We start from the raw sequence: 16458 nt of genomic DNA on the forward strand, positions 1-16458 counted from the left end.
CTTGTGGCAAACTGCAGTAGAATTTTAAGCTCAGTGTGAATTTAGATTTACGTGCTTAGAATGTTTGACTACAGCTACTGCGTGTTTGTGCCTGCTTGTGTACATCAGTGCATGTGAGAATGCGAGTCTACACGTGCACATTGGCCTGAGTGTGTGTGTGTGTTTGTTATGTGAATGTGTGTTTGTGTGTGTCTGATGGTGTGTATGTAGAGTGTATCTGTCTGTCACACTAAGGTCTTACATAATACAGCCCACAAGGAAAGCTCTTGCTAGTCTGCAGCATGCTCTGTAGCAGCAAAGCACGGCAGCAGGCAGAATGTCCTTGAGTTACCTCACCCTCCACACTTTCTTCTTCTTTTTTCTTTATTCTCCTTCACTCCCTCTTTCTCTCTTCATCTTCTTCTCATGAATGTCAGTGTCTCCCCTGGCCCACTACTTAAAGAGCTTTCCCGGAATCATTATACAGACACCAGATTTGCAGCTCTGCAGTCTCCAGCAGGTTTTTCTACTCTCCCTGCAATGTTTTGGAGTCCGTTTGTGTGAGCTGTGAGTTTCTTCGTGTGTGTATATGTATGTGTGTGTTTGTATGTGTGGGTGTGTGTATGTGTATGCCACAGCTTGCTACCTGAGGTGCTTGTCACGTGTTTAGGGGGGGATGAGGATGGCCTAGATTAGATTCAATCAACTATCTAGGGCGTGTGTGTGTCTGTGTGTGTGTATGTGTCCCTCAATACTGGTTGTGCTTCATGGGATTACATGTATGTAGCATGAGCATGACAGAGAGCAACACAGTGTCCCAGCACATTAGGATGACCATTCATATGATTAATATGCATCAGCAGATGAATGAGCCTGTTCTTGAAAGAGGTTAGTAATGCCAGTATCATCATTAATGAAGCATTATAAAGACAATCGATATCTTTCATTTCCATGTTAATCCTTTAACTATCATCAAAGTCAAACATTTATATGATCTTTCAGACCATTGTACACATGGTCTGCGCTATTATAATCGTAGGGTAGAATGAGTGCCACACCACAGTGGCTTTTTTATTGCTTGTGTGCAGTATATATGCTTACTGTATGCAAAAGACAACATCATTAGGAAGGTACTTGGCATCATAGAGGGATAAGACAGGCTTTGTTGTTCCAAAGTGTATAAACACTTTAAATATCACATCTGCTGCCAAAATATATGTCTAACATATTGCAAGTAACCCACATTTCCTTAAATCTTTGTCATTTTCATTCCTTTTTTCTTGTTATTTACTTATTTTATGGGCATTTTAGGTTGTTTTCATTTTCAAAGACTCTCAATAATGGTGAAAATAAAAATGCTTGATTACTATAATTACATCCATAGCTTTCCACACATACACATGGAAATGCATAATGTACATCTAGTGATATCAACCAATAATTTTATGTGATACGTTATGAGATATCACATGTGTCAGTGCTCTGGATGTTTGCTGCAGACTAGGAAAAAAGTGTTTGGGCACCTCTGTTCCTGTTTGTTGAAGGTCTCCTCCATGTATAAATTCACCTTGATATGATGTGTACAACTTTCACAGATTTGAAAGAAAACCCGTGGCACCAAAACCCAAATCTTTTGTCTTTATATACAGTAATTTTAGCTTCCTTTCAGGAATGTTCCTCATTATTTAGAAGAAACTGAAATTTTATAGTAGGTCTGATATTTTTAATCTATTTCTGTTACTGAAACTTCCATTGCTGGGTTTAGTAGATCTGATGTAATATTTCAAATAAGGAACGAGTTTGATTTCATGGCAAACATGTAGTGATTTACCTTATTAGGACTACTAATAAAAACAATGAAACCATTAAAAAAACTCATCATAGTCAGTGCCTTTTTTGGGCGGGGGATTGGTCGTGTGATCAACCAAAATGATATTCAGAGCCACACTAGCTCACTATATTTTGTATTTTCAATTATACCAACTTCATGGATGGATGGACAAAAAGTATTTTTGCAAAATGTACCACATCCATGTGGGTTAATAGGAATTAAATGAGTTTAATGCCTTGTCATTCTATTTGTGTCAGACATTATAAATGTGGCTGCACGCTTCTCTGGTAAATAAGGAGATTTATGAGAAGTATTATTTGGAAGATTCCCTGTGAGAGGCAGGAAGAAGCATGACTCAAGTCCACATTAGGTCATTAATGAAATCTTTATCATAAATTCATTTTCAAAAGCAAAATAATATTTTGCAATATAGTAATGATGCAAATGAATGCACCTTTATATACTGTACATAAAAGCTCCGCAATATTGCGTAAGCACAGTGGCTCTGTCAGTCCGGCTATACCCGAATATGGCTCTGTAAATTTTATCCATGAACAGAGATCTAGGAATAAAAATAATGCTATTAATATTGAACAAATTACTAAACCATGCAAATTCTATTTAGTCATCCTGCCACAGATATTTATTTATACCTTGGTTTTTCCTCATTTTCATCTCACAAACAGCTACTGTAGTACTGTGTTTTGTTATTGCTACAGATGTGATCAGGTTGATGCTGCCACACAGTTGTGCACAGCTGACAAAGAAACAGTATTAACAAAAACAAATTGAACATTGAAAACCCTGTTTAAATTACATTATGTCACTATGAAGCACAGCTTCTGCACTAAATCTTTTTTCCTAAAGCCTGCCCTGTAGATGAATAGGCAATTTAAAAACACAGCAGTGGGTAGAGTTATCTTATTTATCACTGTACCGATTAAGAGGCTGATTAGTTTATAGCTAGTTCAGTGTAGTGGAAAACTGTTGGCAATTTATTTATTTAGTCCAAATGAAAACCAAAAGGAAACAGCCACTGATGGCTCTGATTTGAGCTCTCTCTTACATCCCACCTCCCTCTCCCGCTCCATTTTTCTGTCTCTAAGCTGTCAGGGACAGCAGGGCTCAGAAGATAAGCTCCCTTTCTTCCATCTCTGTTTTAAGAGCGATTGGCTGGGTATTTATGGGTTTTCCCATGATGATGTTTGAGGTATCTGTTCATCAGGGAATAACACCTTGTATGTGAGTGGGTGGTGTATACTGGAGTTCGCACATGTGCGCTCATGCATTTGTGTGAAAATGTGTTTGTTTGCGACATGTGAAGAAATTGGGTACTCATCAATTTCTAATTAGTAGCTAACAACAGTGTAAGCACTATGTGTCTCCGAAGCTGCCTGTCTGTGTGTTACAAATCTCACATCTATAGTGTTGGCAGAGTTATTTAACTCACCTGCCCATCAACGTGTCCGTTTATTTCTTCATTATATGTCAGTCAGAGGTGATGTAATAATGCTGAAGGTATTGTGTGCGAGTGTAGCTTCCCAAGGGTTTCAGTTATTGATAAGGCATGAATAAATAAATAGCTGCTGCACAGCGGGGGTGTTGATAGACATCCAGCAAAGACAGCTCTGCACTGGGGAATGTTTGAGGAAATTATTTTTTAAAAAAGTTCTCCACACAACTCCACACACAGCTAACATATGAATTTACTCTTTAATACACAAGCATGCAGTCAAACTGGTCATCTTTGTCCTCCCACAAGCATAAGAAAACTGTTAAAATTAAAAACCACTTGTTATATTTCCTAATATAATATAGTGATTTAAATTGTGATTTCACAATGACAATTTAACAGGAAAAATTTAAACCAATGCATTTCATATTTTTCATTTTCAAATTCTTTACTCACATAATTCATCTGTTTACTACTTTCAGCTATTTGTTATTATGCCTTTTAGGGTTTGTAATGAGATGGCTGGTAGTAAATGTAGTAATAGGCCTCGTCTAACCTCAGTCGGCTTTTTATCTCTAATGTCACAGACCTGTGGTTGCATGCAAAATATCTGTACAATTAAATGATGGCATCCTGCCACACTATTGAGATTCCAGAAACATTTTAGAAAGGTCATTATTAGGATGAAACATGTTATAACAGGCTTTTAAGACTTCAGCATAAACAAAGTTCGATGAACTTTACAAGTGAAACGAGAATTGAGTGTTGATGTTGTTTATGCATAAGTAAGCTGGTCATATTTTCAATCAGCCAGTAAGACACAAGGTTTAACTTGCACATAAAGTTCGCATATTCTTAAAGTAAACACACAACTCAGTTCATAAAGTACTTTTGACCTCTTGCAGCGTTTTGAATGTCATGTGTGACAGGTTGCCTGTAGAAAACATTCTAACTGGAACCAGGGACATTTTGCTGAAGGCTCACTCCTGAACAAAGATTTGTGGCTTGGCTTCAATGTGGTGGCTAAACAGTATATTTTTCTTACTCACGTAGGATTTGCCAGATTATTTGAAGTCTGTCATTTAAGGGTTGTCAGTGAAGGGCTAAATATAGAACAGAACAATCAACTTTGAACCTTACTGAAAAATGTTTTGACCTTGAGTTCAAGTTAATTTATTTTGCCGACAACAATTTCTATTAGGCTGATTACTCTAATAAGCCTTAAATCAATTTTCTGTTATTTTTCTACCCTGTGTTTAACCAAGTTAACATTTTTGGCTCGCATTTCCCAAAGAAATAAAAATATACTTTTGAAGTTAGTAACCATTAACCTCTATACATGTGTTAATATTTAATAAATAAGACAGAAAACCTTGTTAGAAGATTTGTATCATATAAAAAAAAGTTTGTGCTTGTGCACACTGAGTTAAATTGAGTGGAAGAAACTCTCAAGAACTGAGTTACACCACTATTAATCCAGTTAGAACTTTCCAGATCAGTGACTTTGTTCATTAACAGCCTTCAAAGCCTCAAGTCTATTAGTTACAACATGTCAAAGAGAGTCATTTAAAACTAGCTCTGGAGACATGTTCTAATGAATCAAAATACTAGGGCTCTAAATGATTCCAAGTTGGCCTGTTGCAGGCACAAAGGGAACTTGTTCTTACTAGAGTTTAAGAAACACACCTTGTCGGCCATGTTAGTCAAGTCCCTGACATGCACACACCGACAAAAAAAAAACAACCAAAAAAAAAAACCCACACAAATGCACACACACACCTTTAGACTTGTGTGCAGTTGATTAAAAGCAGTGATACACCTGCAAATAGTTTATGCAGTAATTTGTGTGCAATCAAACATAACATCACTTAATGTTCAAATCAATGGAATATTTCATGTTATAAAAGCAAAATGTTTTTATTTTCCTTTCTCCTCTTTTCTCTTGTGGTAATAAGACATTGGAGGAGTTAGAAGACTTGTTTCCATGACAACGGTGCTTACCAAACATAGTATATATGATACCAGCATCAGGGTGCTTTTGTGAAGGCTTGTGTAATACCCAGTGGTGCTGTCTTCATCCTCCCCCACAAAATTAACTGATTTACAGGCAAACAAAGTATCTGACAAATTGACACTACTTTGTTGTCACCCATTTCTTCCATCTACCAATCTCTTCCCAAATATATATATATATATATTCATTTATTTTTTATTTTTGCTGCTGTATTCAGTATATTTCTAAATAAATATTCTTCATATGCAGGATGTAGTTTGTGAACTGTTGAAAAATCGGAATATTTTAACTTAAATATGACTTAAAACATTGTACCACACAGGTCCTTAAAGTACATTTAAAAAAATCAATTGAACAAATTAGAAGAAAATATTACACACTGGGCCAGATTTTCTAACAATTTTCACCTCCTTCTGGATGGGGAAGAGAGTATTTGAATGAATCACATGATTAACCAAAGCTTGCAGTATGCAGTTTACTGCACTATACCGAAAAATAGAATGTCTTGTTTTGCAACAGACATAGTCATGATAGTTGCCTCTGGAAGTGCTCATATATTTCAAATGAGAGGGGGGTAGAGGTTGTCAGAACGAGTTTGTTATTGGCGCGGGTGGATGGCTCAAAGCTGTACACGTGGTGCTAAAGCTTTGGCTCTGTAGCTCTTCACTGAGTCCTCAAACCCCAAATCTTTAGAGCCTAGCCCTACAAATTTGTCTTCCTCAGTAATATTTTGTATATTTTCATGAGAAAGAGCAGAACTTAACTGGACTGGAGGAAAATCTCAGTACAGCACACATACAAGGATTTGTCTTCATTTCCAGGTAGCCAAATTACTTTTTATAGTAAGATGATGGTTTTGGGCTTTTAGTAAGATTTATACACAGAAATTGCTATATAATGAAAACATCTGCAATTTCAGATCTGTTACATATCACAATTGCATATGCAGCTATTAGCAGAACTTAGATCAGAAGTGTGTTAGATTAATATCTGGAAGTTACAAAATGTAATACAGTCTCTAAAAAAATCTTCTCACAGAAGAAAATAATGCAATAAAAAAGAGTGATGCATGCATTTATGCTCGTGGTACAGAAACAATAATTTCATGTGAGTCGGGAATGGGCAGGAAATAATGTTTGTCATTATAACATCATTGTAACACAACACAATAATTAAATAACACAATATAATAGTATTAATGTAATAATAATGTAATAATAACCCCCCTCTGGATAGGTTCTGTGCGTAACCTTAGTTGAAAGCTTTATCCAAAGAATGCCTGTCTCAGTCTACATGCCTTCACATAGTTCCCTTCTGACAGAAGAAGAGTAACCCTTTAAATCATATAAAGCCTCCTTCGGCTATAGTACATCTCATTGTTCTGGATTGTCTCGCTATTGACCAAGAGAAACACTTGCATAAAAACCTGTGCTTACACAGTATTATTTTGGTTAGTTGGTTAGCTAATTTGCATTGTTTTTGATAGAATGAAATCATTTGGCTGTCGTAGTTTATGAATTAGTGTATATTAATCAGATTGCTCGAAGAGCTTTCCGCTCCCATTGGTAAATGTGGCAGCTAATTTGTCACACTTAGTAAATTTGGCCTTTGTTCTTTAGTTAGTTAAGAAAAATGATCCAATATTTTATATCTATGAAAAGGAAAAAAAAATCTAGGATTAATTGTATAATTGAAGGGGAAATTAGATACAGGTGCTTTCCATTAATGGATGTGAGTGTGTACTTTGTTTGCTTTTTGTTTTTATCAGGAACTACCAAAGTCTGCTTCTCAGAACACATTTGAGGAAGTAAATCACTCCATTAACAAATTAGATTTTTGAGGAAAAGGTTGTTCTTGCTCATCAGACTGGAAAGGGGTATTAAACCATGTTAAAGGGTTTGGAATGCTAAATGAGTCAGACTGTGTATAAATCGAGGACATTTAAGAGCATTGTTTTCTATCTCAGGAAAGGTCAACTAACAAAGTTTCCTACAAAAGCAAAGTAGACAAAAGTTTGGGATGGCACAAAGGAACCCAGGGTAGCTTCTAAGCAACTAAAGGTTTCTTTCACAGTGACTAATGTTTATCACCCCACCATCAAAAGAGCACAATGACAAAGCCACAATCCTCCAAAAATGAAAAGTGCTGCCCATCTGCAGTTTCCTAAAGAAAGTAAAACCGATTGATGAGACCAAAATAAAACTTGCTGGTTTAAATGAAAAGGCTTTTGTTTAGCCACAAAGATTTATCACTATTCATGGACTAAAGCATGTTGAATTTTACCAGCGAATTCTAAAAGAAAATAGACCACATCTGCAAAAAGCATTAACAGAGAGAAGCAAGACAACAGCCCTCAGCACACATGTTGTTCTAAAGTAAAGACAATCCCCTTTGAGCAAGCACTTGTTGACAGGAGGAAGGATGAACCCCTTTCTAACATGAAGAAACCTCCCGCAGAACGAAGCTCGGGGAGGGGCAGCCATCTGCTGCGACCAGTTGGAGGGTAAAGGCAAAGTGAAAAGAAAAAACGAGAGCATAGAGAGACAAGGACAAAACAAACTATGGGAGAGTGAAGGCAAACGTTAATGTAATGCAGTTGTGGCACACATGGTGAGTGAGGTCAGTGGAGAAGAAATTCTGAGCAGCCAGAGCCAATGGAAAATTTGGTGTCTTCATAGCACCATTTGCCGTGTATTCCCTTAACCATCATTCAGCACCACTGCATAGCCTGCTTAGCATCTGGTACAGCGCAGAACATGGTCACGCATAGATTCCTAAATATCTGCATTAATACTCTTAACAAGGCATAAAATGTGCTTTTCTAGCCCTCGTTTTCATAGCATGTATCTAACTGTAGCAGCATTTAGTCTTCATGTAGCCACTCTTCATCTGTGAGCATCACTTGTGTGGGTGGCTGTGTTTTATCCTTATACCAAACAGGAATTGAATATAGCCATTTTCATCTGAAGCTGTCATTTGTTTTTGTTTTTGTTTGTTTTTGTTTGTTTGTTCAGCTTGTGCTTATGCCAAGTGCAATTATGCCATCCACGAGAAGCAGTACATTTCAACAATAAATGACTTCACAATAAATAACTTTGACCTACTTAGTTGTTATTCCCCTTAGAGACATAATAAGCACAAAAAATGTATGACCATGCATGTTGTGTTCCTAGTATGCAGATGCAGCAAACCCATTTAAGGTGCATTGTTTGCTCATGGCTGAGGACCAGTCGTTTATTTGGCTATGAGTAATGATAACATAATAATCATTCTTTATGGTCCATGTCACAGCACCCAGTCAGCAATGGTAAAGGCTTGTGAAAAGAGAGTGGGAGGACAGGGAGTCTGTGAATCATCACTTAACACTTCACCACGAATGAGGAGGAAGCAAAAAAAAAAAAGAATTCAGAATTATAAAGGAAAACCGTAACTTTTAATCTCAGTACAGCTGCTTTTGCTTCTTGGAGATGGTGGACACATGAATAAGAGCAGTGTGCAGTATATAATTGGATTACTTAGCTGATTGAGATTGTTTTTGTTTTAATATAGATTCTCTATTTGCATACAGTATGTGACTGTGATATAATGTGAAGTGTAGTAGTGTTTTATTTTTTGATGGCAGCTAGTCTTTACTCTTTAACCGATTTGTAAAAGATCTTGTTGAGGAGTGTGTGTGTCTGTTCCTGTCTAGCTATCTTTGTGAGGACCGAAATCTGCATTCTACTATACTTGTGAGAACCAACAGTCACTTGTGAGGACACACTCACCAGTCCTCACAAGTTTGATGGCCTTTTTGAGGCTCAAAATGTGGTTTTAGTGTCAGGGTTACGATTAGGTTATGGTTAGGTTTAGGGTAAGGGTTAGGGTTAGGCATTCATTTTTAATGGTTATGGTTAGGGTATGGGGCTAGGGCAGGGGTCAGCAACCTTTAACACCCAAAGAGCCATTTGGACCCGGTTTCCACGCAAAAGAAAACACTGGGAATACTTTTTGACATCTAAAATAAAGATAACACTGTATATATTGTTTTTTACTTTTATGCTTTGTGTGAACAACTAAGGTGTGTTGCTTATGAAATCCATGAAGTGCTACAGAGAAAATTACATTTTATTTATGTAATTAACACATTTTAAACTCTTAAAGAAATATAACAAAAAGAAAAGACACCCAGCTGAACTAAAATGATCCATGTAGCAAGCAAAAACTGTTGTGAGCCGCCACCCTTATATCGCCTAATTCCTGATTCTAATTCTGCCTAAATATGTATTTTACCTGGTTAATGTGTGTGGCGGGGCGTGGTCTGCTGCGCCGCTGCAGGGGAGGAGGACGCACCTGAGCAGCACCCGCAATCACGCCTGTGCTATCTATGCTGTTGTGTTGGTATGTGTCGGGCTGTGAGCTGAAAAGCTACAGCTGGCTGTATGCGTACAGCAACCATGTGTGAAAAGCGTGTTCATGCAAACATTGTCGGGTCTGCCGTGATATGTTTACAATGGGACTTCTGCTCCTGAACCTCTGCGCACAGCGTCTGCAAATCGGGGCTCTACAAAGTCACTTTCATCTTTACGCAGGACTGTAAGCTGTCATCTGTGAGGCGTGAGCGGTGTTTGTTTTTAACATAGTTCACGGAGGAGAATAGCTGATGACATAATGTGGATCCGAAGATCCATAATTGGCCTACCTGGGGGTGAAAGTCTCGATAAATGCACGGCGTTTCAGCGGGTACACCAGCTTCAGTGAGTGTGACGCTTATTTTGAGCGATGAAAAAATAATAGAATATAATTTTATTTTTATATTTCAATATCACAATAATCTTCCAATTTAGAATTACTAGTTAAAAAAAGAACTAACATAAATAAAATACACTTCAGCTAAATACTTTTCCCAAACCACGCGGAGCGCACTTCAAGGACTAAAGAGCCGCAGGTTGCCGACCCCTGGGCTAGGGAAACCATTATGTCAATGAGGTCTTCACTAAGATAGCTGAACAGGCTTGTGTGTGTGTGTGTGTGTGTGTGTGTGTCTGTGTGTGTGTGTGTGTGTGTGTGTGTGTGTTTGTGTGTGTTTGTGGGTGTGTGTGTGTGTGTGAGATAAAAAGTGCTTAAACTGCACAGAATAAAATGCTTTATGAAACTGTGTGTGAATGGGTAAACATGACTTGTTTACCCATTCAAACATGAAAATACAGGCCATTTGTACTGTAGAAACACGTTAAGTGCTTAATATGATTGGAAAACGTTATATAGATGCCTGTCTACTCTATATTGATGAAAACTGTTTGCATGACTGATATTACTGATGATTACTTATCCCTGTATGGCATAACAATTTACAGAAAGTTGATTTTTTTTAAGCTTACAAAGGATTAGTATATGCACATATATTTACATAAAGATCTCTCTGTATCGGAGAGGGTCTTCTTTCACACTCCAGCTGTTCTGCATGATATTCCAGACCAAATTGGTGGATTATTTGCTGCTTGGGTTAATGTTATTTAGTTTGTTAACATCTGCAGTAACTGCTTGTGTGATATGCCTCTCACTGCTTGAAATGCTGTGCTCCAGTTCCTCTTCTTCTCCATCTATTCTCTTCGCAGCTTTCATTTGTTCGGGGTGTAGACTAGCAATTTGATTTTCAGTAGCTGAAACACTGGGACACTTTTTAGTGTGGGGCATTTTAAATTAACACATGTATTTAAGCAGCTTGAAAAGCTATTGTAGCAGCTTGAAAAAAACATGTTCATGTTACTTCTGCTACTCTTTATTATAATTAAAATGTTTATTTTTTCTTATTTGAATAAAGTTATAACATCACAATGCTTCATGAAAAAAGCATCTCATTATACAATGTTGATAAAATGTGCACACGTTTTGTTTTCATCTATTTATGATAATGATCAACAACATGAGATTTGATGTCTATGTTCTCTGTGTGTCTGTCTGCAGGAGTGACAACTGTCCTGACCATGACCACACTGAGTATCAGTGCCAGGAACTCTCTCCCTAAAGTGGCCTATGCCACAGCTATGGATTGGTTCATTGCTGTCTGCTATGCCTTTGTCTTCTCAGCCCTCATTGAGTTTGCAACAGTCAACTACTTCACCAAGAGGGGTTACGCTTGGGATGGAAAAAGTGTGGTGCCAGAGAAGGTATTTGACACCTTTTTAAAAATGGTCTTACTTATTTAAAGTGTGCTTTTATTATAATAAAAACATTTTTTAAAAGCATTACCACTGGTATCAGTGCATAGGAAAACCTTACCATGTTACTGTCCTCTAATGTTTTTTAAAAACCCAAACAAGCAAAATATGAACAAAGTGTTTATTTATTTTATTTTTTTTTTGCACCAGCACATCACTTAACTGCTGATGGAACTGCATCAAACAGGGAACATTTAATTATTGTCATCTAATAGAAAATGCAATTTGAGTAACATGACATGAACATTAATAGTTTAGTGTTCAGCTTGTGCTTTTCTGCTCTACTTGTCTCTGTGCTGCAGTTAGCAACAACATACTCTGCAGTCTCCGGGTGTTTTTAAAAAGGCCCAATGCTGATTATAAAGATGTTATATTTCTGACATTAAAGCTTTCATTTGGATATATGCCAATGAGAGCAATTAATATTTCCCAATTAAATACCTATTTAAACCCAGTTTGATTCACCAGGCTTTTGCATGCAACAGTGAATAGTGGTAGTTTGGGAAAGGATACAATAGCAGTGTGCGCAGTATTGCATCTCACAAAAAATGAACTCTTTATCCTTTTGCCTTTCTCCGACAAACAAATCAGCAAAAGAAAAAGAAGGAATCTCTCCTTAAGAAGAACAACACTACGGCCTACCCAGCTGCCACTGCTACAGCCTTCGCCCCCAATATTGCCAGGGACCCTGGATTGGCTACTATCGCTAAAAGCGCCCCACCACCCCCAACTGAGCCTAAGGAGGAGCCAAAGCCCAAGCCTCCAGAGGCCAAGAAGACCTTTAACAGTGTGAGCAAGATAGACAGGATTGCCAGAATAGCCTTCCCTCTGCTCTTTGGAACCTTTAACTTGGTCTACTGGGCGACCTACTTGAATAAGAAGCCCAAATTGCAGGGGGCCAATCCACACTAATCAAGTTTTTCATTCCTTTTAAACTATACCTGTAATTATTTCATTTTCTTATTCCTATAAACAGTGTTTATTTTCAGACAACATGGTGTCCATGCTGGTTTCCAATTCCCAGTTGTTGCATTGCTTCTATGTTGAACAAAATTTTGAAGATTTTGAAAAAACAAAATATAGGAAAAAAAAAAACGAAAACAATACAAACTTTTGAAAGAGTGTTGTTCAGGTCTGGGATGATGCTACTAGGAAAATGCTACTTTAAATATATAGCCAAGAGAATGCTATTCTACAACTGCACATAGCCCAAACTTGTTGAGAGGCATGTTTTTGTTGATTTGTTACCTTTTATTTGATTCTACTTCATTTAAACATGGAATCACAGATACAGTGGGCATTTGTGTATATGCATGGACAGGACATCTTATAATTTGTATTTATTTATTCAAAATACAACTCATCATTGACTGTTGGCTTGGTTTATTTGACATCAGCAGCAAAATGCTACAGTCAGTCTCTTTCCAAATATCTTCCATTGTTTGTAGATGTTTTATGAGCCTAATTATACCATTCTCCATAATATGTTAGGATTTCTGCAATAGCAATAAAACATGTCTCAGTGGACACACCATTTATTTAGAGATCAAAAGATACAAAGATTCAATCATGGTTGTGATCAACATTGAAAAAAATATAGTAAGTTATTTTCACAGCATTGTAAATATCAGGTGTTACAGATGTCAGTATTATGTTTAGGCTTTGCAAAGTGTAACTAAAGGGTAATTGTACACATGGAGAGAAAAGAATTTTTTGGATTAATTTGTTTTTGTTTCCTCTTTATGATACTTTCTACAAAAAAAGAGTATATACTGGTCTAATTCATGCTTAAGTGACTGTTTTTCACCAAGTTAATGTTCCATTCAAAGCTGCTTTTACATTGGATTAAAATATTAAACTGTGTGCTTGTGTACACATTGACAGCAACAACATCAACAACAAAATCAGTGGTAAACTGACATTGGCTAGTTACGAATAAGAATGTAAAAAAATATATATATCACAAATCATGGAGTGCATTAGATTTAGAAATAAAACACTCATTACCTATGTATATTTGTTTTTGTTTTTTGGGGCTTTTGACTACTTATGGTGGGGCCTCCTTTGTCAGAAACACCATTGGTAGGAAAGTTCTATTAGCATCAATTGAAAAAAAGGGGCAGGGGCACATTGAGAGGGAGAAGTGCCTTTTCCATTTTCAGAGTTGAAGCTGTGAAGGCTGTTACTTTGGCGATTGACGGCACATCTGTATTTTCCATCCCACTGTGTCCCCTGACCATTTTTACCATATTCACCCCCATCCCCATTCAGTTAAATATTGAGACATAACACTCAGAAAGTACCAGCTACACTGCCTTCAGTATCACATGCCCGTTAGGACTCATTTGTTGCTGCTTGTCGGTGTGCAACAGCGAGAGACAGGGACAGAGACAGAAAGGGACAAAAGAGAAAGGAGACATTTAGGTGAAGTGGCATTGTAAGCTTACTTTAGCCAGCGCTGTGTTTCACACAGAGGAATTGTCTTGTAGTTCTACGATAGTGACAAAGATGAATCTATTTTTGTAGCATGATGTCAATCCCTCTTCCAAGAAAAACCAACAGAAATGAACACCAGTGTGAAAAGAATGCTTTTGTTTTTGTATTGAAAATTGCTTGCTACCTTCATTTCTTTAAAAAACACACACTCTTTAGGGAAATGCTCCTTCTCTGACGTGGCATGTTAAGGTTTCTGAACAGTCCAATTTAAATTATGTTAATGTAGCAATATTAATTAGCAAGGGCTTTTCTTAGGACCTGAACCTGACACTCAGTCTGGAGTTGATATCCATTGTAGCTTTACACTGACCCCTCTCTACTTGTAGTTTCATCTGTATGCTGTACTTGGAAATTTATTCTATTTAGATTTTGTTAAAGAAAACAGGCATCGCATTGTGTGTCCATGCTGGGTTCTAAAGCCTTTAGCTCGCACTCAAACTGTGTTTGATGAAGAATCAAGAGTGCTGGTGCATTGCGTCATATTACTGATTCAATGTCTTTTGCTGAATATATTTTACAGGGCACTAAACAGGCCAAAGGGCAAATTAGAACTGTGCAGAATTCTCTGTGTGCCTGTGCACTAAGGTGAAAAGATCATGCCACTACCAGAGGGAATCAAAAAGAGATTGGTTGCTGTTGCTATTGTTATTATTTGCATTATCATCATAACCAATATGGAATCTATCCCCTTATAGCAGACATCTTTACAAGCATATGCAAGCAGTCTACTGTTCACAGCCACTTAACCTACAAGCAGAGGGTCATGGAACTGCAAAGTTCAGGGTGAAGAGTTGTATAAAGATATTTGAATTCTAAACTATTGTATGTATGTTTAATATCATAAAGAAAATCTATATATATATATATATACATATGTAAAATACTTAATGCATATAGTATTTGATTCTATCAATGAAGATATTAGCTAAGATGATGATGAATATTGTTTGTATTATCAACCTATTGTTATGCATTTTGCACATTTAGAACAATAACATTACATTTATGTAGTCAGCTTCGTGCTATGCAAGGACAGCTTTCAACCACATCACTGACCTTCTTTCCCTGACCATTGTGCTTCAGATTTACAAGCTATTACTACAAAAAAAGGAAAAAAAGCTTAGCTTTTATATCAGCTGTGCACCCATTAGCATTTTTTCTTCTTTTTTTTCTCTAACCATGGCTATACAGGGTGACATCAAAGAAAACAGTGGATTATCTCTTTTGTTAGCGCTTTGGATTTGTCAGTGGTTGAAGGGAAAATGGCTTTCATTGTTGATTGCACTTTTTCTCCAGAGACATGCAATAAAGTGATTGAACTGGAAAACCAGGAGCAAAACCGTAACCTTGTTAATAACATTTCTGTTAAGTTCTTGAGCTTATTTGTCATTCTAAAAATGGAGGCGGGTGAAAATGTTACTTTACTAAATAGATCATTTTGTTTATCTTTTGCTTTCCAAAGCTCAGTGATATTACAGGAAGCAACAGTGAGTTTTGTTTCAAGTTTGTAAAGCCCCGAGTTCTACTCCAAGCAGAATGAAACAAAGGATCATTTCCAAATATTTTTGAGCGTGGTCTGTCTAGGTAATGCTCCAGAGAGAATGTGATATATGAGGCACAGTGCAATCATGAGCTTCCAACCTTTACCCTTACATTCATAGGCAGAGCATACATGTAAATATCACATCGGTAGGCACATCAGTCATTGATTTCATTGTTCGATGCAGTTCTCAGCAGCACTTGCTGTTCAACATTGAGTCTTTGGTTATTCCTAGATACCTACTGGAGTTTTTCTTGTATTTTTATCAAACAAAATATGTTCTGATTTTCACTGAAATGTAAAAAAAAAATAATTTTCTAAAGCACAAAAGTTGACTAGGGTAGGAGAGATAAGAATGACACTGTATACATATGGACATCAAAGAACAAACACAAAACGCACACAAGCTCACAAACCTACATACAGTTCATGCTGGCAGTTCAATGATACTGACAAAAGGTTCTGGTGGATGTAGATGAACTGGTGAATCTTCTGTAAATGTTTTGTTTCTTTTGGTTATGATATGGCCCTGTAAAATCTGATTCTCTGCATTAGTCTTTAAATAAAAAGAAAACAAACTAATGTCATGGCTATACTTCTGTCTCTGTGCTATGTGCTACCTGACCAAGGCTATGATAGATTTTAAAAGTTAGACCTTGTTTTTGAGTGTTTAATTAATCATAAGAAACATTCTCCTGATCATAATTAAAAAGATATAGAAATAAATAGACTGTGTATGATAACTGGCATCTGGTATCGGGCATGTGAAGAAATCTGAATGATTCAATTTTTGAGCTAAATGCCATTTAGATGATACCTGTGGGAAAGAAGGGTTACGTTAGCTTTATGTGGACAAGGGGGCAGAGGGATAGAAGGTGGGACCTCACCTAAAGGGATTGGTGCACAGGTGATTTTTGTTTATGTTGGCAGTTTACTGTTTGGACT

General features: G+C 37.0%; 1 protein-coding gene across 4 annotated transcripts in view; it reads left to right on the top strand.

Annotated features, from left to right (window-relative positions):
• gabra1 (gamma-aminobutyric acid type A receptor subunit alpha1) overlaps window positions 1-16095 on the top strand; it is a 37129-nt gene extending 21034 nt beyond the window's left edge. For all 4 annotated transcript variants that reach the window (XM_042227165.1, XM_005942260.3, XM_014340054.2 and 1 more), the window contains exons 9-10: window positions 11224-11426; window positions 12069-16095. In XM_042227165.1, the coding sequence (XP_042083099.1) occupies window positions 11224-11426; window positions 12069-12389 (524 nt within the window). In that variant the 3' untranslated portion in view covers window positions 12390-16095. The remainder of the gene's footprint in view (window positions 1-11223; window positions 11427-12068) is intronic.
• Window positions 16096-16458: the final 363 nt, after the last annotated feature.

The sequence above is a fragment of the Haplochromis burtoni genome, unplaced genomic scaffold (genome assembly GCF_018398535.1).
Source record: "Haplochromis burtoni strain Fernald_Lab_line unplaced genomic scaffold, NCSU_Asbu1 Contig_247, whole genome shotgun sequence".
NCBI classification, from domain to species: domain Eukaryota; kingdom Metazoa; phylum Chordata; class Actinopteri; order Cichliformes; family Cichlidae; genus Haplochromis; species Haplochromis burtoni.